General features: G+C 31.2%; 1 protein-coding gene across 4 annotated transcripts in view; it reads right to left on the bottom strand.

Annotated features, from left to right (window-relative positions):
* LOC106687803 (alpha-1,6-mannosyl-glycoprotein 2-beta-N-acetylglucosaminyltransferase) overlaps positions 1-5,637 on the bottom strand; it is a 226,440-nt gene that overhangs the window by 34,830 nt on the left and 185,973 nt on the right. For 3 of the 4 annotated variants that reach the window (XM_067053366.1, XM_067053365.1, XM_067053368.1), the window contains exon 5: positions 1,581-1,673. The exons of the other annotated variant lie outside the window; for it this stretch is intronic. In XM_067053366.1, the coding sequence (XP_066909467.1) occupies positions 1,581-1,673 (93 nt within the window). The remainder of the gene's footprint in view (positions 1-1,580; positions 1,674-5,637) is intronic. 4 annotated transcript variants of the gene reach the window in all.

Genomic DNA, 5,637 nt, shown 5'->3' with positions numbered 1-5,637 from the left:
TTTAGATAGATTTTAAATTATTGTTTTATCGGAAAGTTACTAATCGGACAAATATACAATAAACAATAAAACATTAGGAGACTTAGAACAACAAAAGATGACAGGACCACAATTTGCTGGCTGTTGCTTAACAGAAAATAACAAGAGGAGAAGGAACAATAGAAAACTTAGGATTATTTTTCATCTAAACTATGCAATAACCAGTCAAAAGATTAACTGTTATTTTGCGACTTTCAAACCCACTGGTATGCCACACTGAGTAACACGAAACCTTTCATATTAGTAGAGCTAAGTAAACCACTTCTACGGTTCAACAATTGGCATATTGCTGACGGAGCTTTAGTGCAGTGTTAGATTTTATGAATTAACGCTTGAAAAAGTTGAATATCCTCGTAATTATTATTCCGATAATTAGTTTTTAAAACATATTTTATAATGATAATTATAAAACAGATTTGAAACATGAAGAATTGCTAGTGAAATACATCACTAAGAATCGGAGTTCAGATTCATTTCAACTCCGAAAATGGTACTACCGAGACTGAGGCAGAGACAGTGGTTAGGTAAATTGAAATTGTATCCTTATTAATTAAAGCTGTTTTAATAATAAATATTAGCAAGGGAGTTTCTACTCCCTTCCATCTCACTCTAAGAAGGCGGAAGAGTACCTAAGTCCTCCCAATATTTTATAATTAATTACTCAAAAATAACCTGCAAAACCCGAAATACTGGTAAAGATGAAGTAGCATTTCCGATGAGTCGATTTTATCGAAAAAGTTACAGTACTATCATGCATATACCCGTATTGGATATATATTTTCGGTTTGATGCAACTTTTAGTTTTTGAGCAAGACATTCAGGTACGCATACACGTGCGCGCACTCACGCACAGAGAACATTTTGCAAAACTCGTTATTTCAGTCGAAAACTCGAATTCAAGAGTTTTAACGATCTCAATACTTCCCCTTACTATGTACTCCATGCATTGGTAAGTGAAAGTTAAAAGCGCGACACACATCTTTACATAACAAAACCGGTCAGAGGGACCTGTAATCATACCACAAATTTCTGTATTGCGGGTAGCATAGAGCATTGCCCCGTTTTCATTTCAAAGTTACATTTTTCCACCCATTTTTTTTTTTTTAATTTTTAACGATTTCGTTCAATTTTTTTTTATGAAATCATAATCGTATGTTAACATACACACGTATTAAATTCTCATTTTTAAAATATTTTAAATAACAGTACTATTACTCAGAAAAAAAGAATACAATTTTATAAAATTTTGACATATCAAACGGAAGAGGGGAAGTTAGATAGTAGATAAAAATACAACAAAAACACAATGTTTTTCAATAGGTAGGACACTTTGAATGCGAGAAGCTATATCCAGTGGTAGGAAAACTAGCCAAAGTCCAACAAAACAGTAAAATTTTACAATAAACTAAGTGTTAGATCAATAATATAATTTGACACATGGCTTATTCAATGCACCTTTGATCCAGGCAAGACAGACACAGGACAAGAATCCATGCAGACGCAGACATACTTCAGCCCAGGCAACACAGACAAGTACTTACGAGATTTCATTGAGCAGCCAAAAAAACTCCCAAGGTAAGCAACTGATGGGAAACCAAAGGACTCTCCAAAAGTTGGTTGAGGATAGATCACACCTGTACACCATTTTAGAAAATTAACTCCAAAATGCTAAATGAAACGAAGCTGGATTAATAATTTAGTGAATAAAAGTATGTATAAATCTGCAATTAATATTGTAATATAAATTATATAATGCTGTATGTTGATTATTAAATGAAATACAATATATAAGAAAATATGTCTGACTTCTATATGATTAAATGTACTTGTTAAATTAAAGATTTAACAACGTTCAATGTAGTGTTATTAAAATTTTACATGAGATTATATTAGAAAATAATGCTTTGATTTCAACTTGAGTTTTGTAGATCAAAAACTACCCACACAGAGGCTTATTTTCGTATAAATTTTTAGGAGAGACTGTAGAGCCAAAACGGATTTGATTAAACTAACTTTAATTGTTCTTTTCAGAGACCTTTAGTTTTTTTGGACACAATTCAAAAACTATATATTTTATGCATAGATTTTCCATCGATAATATTAGGTATCGATACTTCAGCTAACTACTATCGTATCGCAAGTATTTAGTGGTATCACCACGTCCCTACTCGCAGCCAAATGGCAAAAAAGGTCTAGTGAGAACTGGAAGAGGAGGAGAGGTTGAGAATCCTACAGCAGAAGTAGCACATCAAAGAACTGCTGTTGGGGTATCCCACATCCCACGGTACCATTCCGGGATTAATAAAAAATAAATTCTCCTTTTACGAACATTGTTTGTAAATATGTTAATCTAAATATTTATTATTTCTTTTTATAGCAAAATATTCTTAATTTAAAGTTATATGTTCTACTAGATAAATTTCATTAAAGTAATTAGATATAGTGAATGAAAAGTGAATCTTATTAATTTAAATTTGTATATATTTTATTTCATTACATCTAATACGACATTTCGGGGCTGTACCCAACCCCATCATCAGATGTCTAAGTATATTTTTTAATATCACATTTTCTGTTCTCATTATTAATCTTAAATTATTTACAATTAACATATTGTTGTCAATTATATAAGAAATTAATAATTAAACATTACTAATATAATTATAAATAAGGAGATCTAAACTCTAATATACCTTCCTAGGTAAGGAAGAGGACTTTTCATTCACTATATCTAATTATTTAAAATATTTTCTAGTAAATATATAACCCATATTATTGGTGAAAAGACTGAAATTGGAAAACAAGGTGGAGAAGAAATAACATAAAAACATGTTTGTTTACCCGCGGGAGGAAGTAGGCAAGCCCAGGGGGGTCGTGCCAGGGAAGGTAAGTTATATTCCAGTCTCTTCAATACCATTCGCTAGTAAACTATCGAAAACATGCTAAGTCACCAAAGAATAAATATTTCAAAATAGGTTCTATATTTTTTCAAGAGTAGCAGGAAAATAGAGTCGTGATTTTTAACAACAGTAGTCATCATTACACAGTCCAAGAGCACAAAAGGAGAAAAAGAACAGTTATTTCACCATAATTTTTTATTATTTTAATGAAAACTAAGTATAATTACTAGTTAAAATTGATGAGTCTGCCAAATATGGTTCGGGGGTTAAAATAGTTCCAGAAGAAACAATTCAATTTTCAGTTCATTTAGTTAAAAAGTTGTGCGTTGTTTCTATCATACAATGGTTCAGTATTAACATATACTGTATATAGTGGACACAAATGTCATTAAAAAGTAAATATTCAAGGTGCATGCCCCCATCTTTAGGTTTATTTTATTCCAAAAAGCCCTAAAATTATAGCTCATTTTTCATTCAGAGTTTCATACCAATAAAACTACCTACAACATGAAAAACTTCAATAAATTTTCTAAAATATAAGCTCTAACATAGTTCTTTACATTAAATCGTTTTCGGGAGACTGTTTTTCATTAACCAAAAGTTTTGTCCGAACATCTAGAAATAAATATTTTGTCAATTTATTTTGGCATATATTATGAAAACTGCTACTCCTACGAAAATACTAAATTATAAACCACTTTTTAATACATTTAATTAACTAATTTCAATTCGAGAGATACTAGTCATGTGTACGTCTCATAGTTACTGAGATATAGTTTTGCATAAACCAAAAGTTTTGTTCGAACAGCTAGAAATCTATTTTGGCTAATTTGGCTAAATTTATTTTGGCAAATATCATCCTACGAAGATAAACGTTATAAGATTGCTAATAGGTATAACTCTAATTATTCCTGAGATTACTAGAATTATTGATTATTTACTAGCTTCTTTTTGTTATATAAATTATTTATCATTAGTTATGATGATAAAGAAATTATACATTAGATTTTCCAAAATGAATTCGTTATTCATAACTATTGTTTTTTCGTCATTGAATGTTGCTTTTATATAAAGTGTATCTCAGGAGCTATAAAACGTATTAGAGCTCAAATTTTAGAAAATTTACTCTACTTTAAATGCTGTTCTATAAGACAGAGCCCCGAATAAAAGATTTTTTTTAAAAATGTTTTGAAACAGCTGCCATTTTTTATTCCTTTTTACTGTTATTGACAATGTCATCCATCACTTTTCACAAGTAACTATATTTATTTTTCATTAAAGTAGTGAATCATTGGGATGAAATAACTGTTTATTTTTGGTTCTGTCTCCTGGAATTTAGTCATTACAACTGCTTAGAGTTGTAACAATGTTTTTGATCATGTAAGATTTTTTATTTACGTAAATAAGAATCTTCCCTGTTTAAGTAATTATCAGAAAAAACTGTTTAATTAATCGACAAATATGAACTGAATATATAATATGATTAAATGTAGTAAATACTATTTTCAGTAATTTAACTTAGCTGCAACTGTAATGTGTGTTAAAGAGAGACATAAGGCAGCCGGTGATTGGCCCATACTACTCTCACGTTGCCCATTAAGCTCCACCTGTTTGGCTTCACTTTTCCTGGCAGCCCCTCAATTATACTCCTTCTTCTAATTTCCGCATGTTCATCAACAGGTAAATGTACCAACGTTTTCCTTCACAACACGCTGCTAACAATTACTAAGTATAATTACGTGATTTATGGCCGCAGTGATGCATTTTTCAGTATGTTGGTGGCTTAGAGGATAGCATTAGACAACCGATCAAGCAGCCACTCTATATTTTTTTCAAATACAATGAATTTCATAAATTTTGTAAAAAATATAATATACACAATAAAATTATGAAACCTTTAACGTAATATAAAGTTGATGATCATATGAAAAGTTGCGTAGTTCAATTAAGCTAAAATAATTATAGGAGGTAGTAGGCGACTGTGAGAGAACGATAAGCAGGGTGAGAATATTTCCAATTAACTAACACAGGTCCCCTACTGTAGAAAGCATAACATATAGAGTAAATATTTCTTCAGCTATTTAGAAATCCCACGACGACTTATTTATTGATGGTTCTAATCCACAAGCACCTTAAGCCCTATTCTCGACAGATCGTTTAATATCAACCTATCTAGGAGATAGCCAATGTGTGCTATGATATCGAAGTGCGACATGAATTTAACCCTGAGGTTAACTCTCCATAGACCTCTTGAGAACATGTAATGTGTCTTAGATGCCACCAAACTCAGCTTTAATTCATTGGTCCATTATTTTCTTTAAAAGCGCACCATTCCCTCAATCTGGTCTAACTATCTGCAGCGACGATGCTTGTTAGATCAAGCACGAAAGCTGTGTCCGCACCAACTGGTCCAATACGAATTTCCATATGGAGTCCAGCGGGTAGTCATGTCTACTTGACCCTCCTGCCCTTAACCCCTCCCTTAATAGATTATTGTTACTGATTAACATTAATGCTAAACGTTAATTAGTTTAATGTCTCAATTGATGAACGAGTTAATTATATACTGGTAACTATTTATATCTTATATATCATCTTTACTAATTATACACTTCTGTTGAACAAACTAAAAGTTTGCAATAAAACTCTGGTTACATGCTAACCTAATTAATATATCTTTTCCATTCTATTATATATA

Source organism: Halyomorpha halys, unplaced genomic scaffold, assembly GCF_000696795.3.
Source record: "Halyomorpha halys isolate HHAL.00 unplaced genomic scaffold, Hhal_1.1 Scaffold1014.1, whole genome shotgun sequence".
In the NCBI taxonomy this organism is placed as follows: Eukaryota; Metazoa; Arthropoda; class Insecta; order Hemiptera; family Pentatomidae; genus Halyomorpha; species Halyomorpha halys.
The sequence above is the reverse complement of the archived record's forward strand: the minus strand, read 5'-3'. Positions and strand labels throughout refer to the sequence as shown.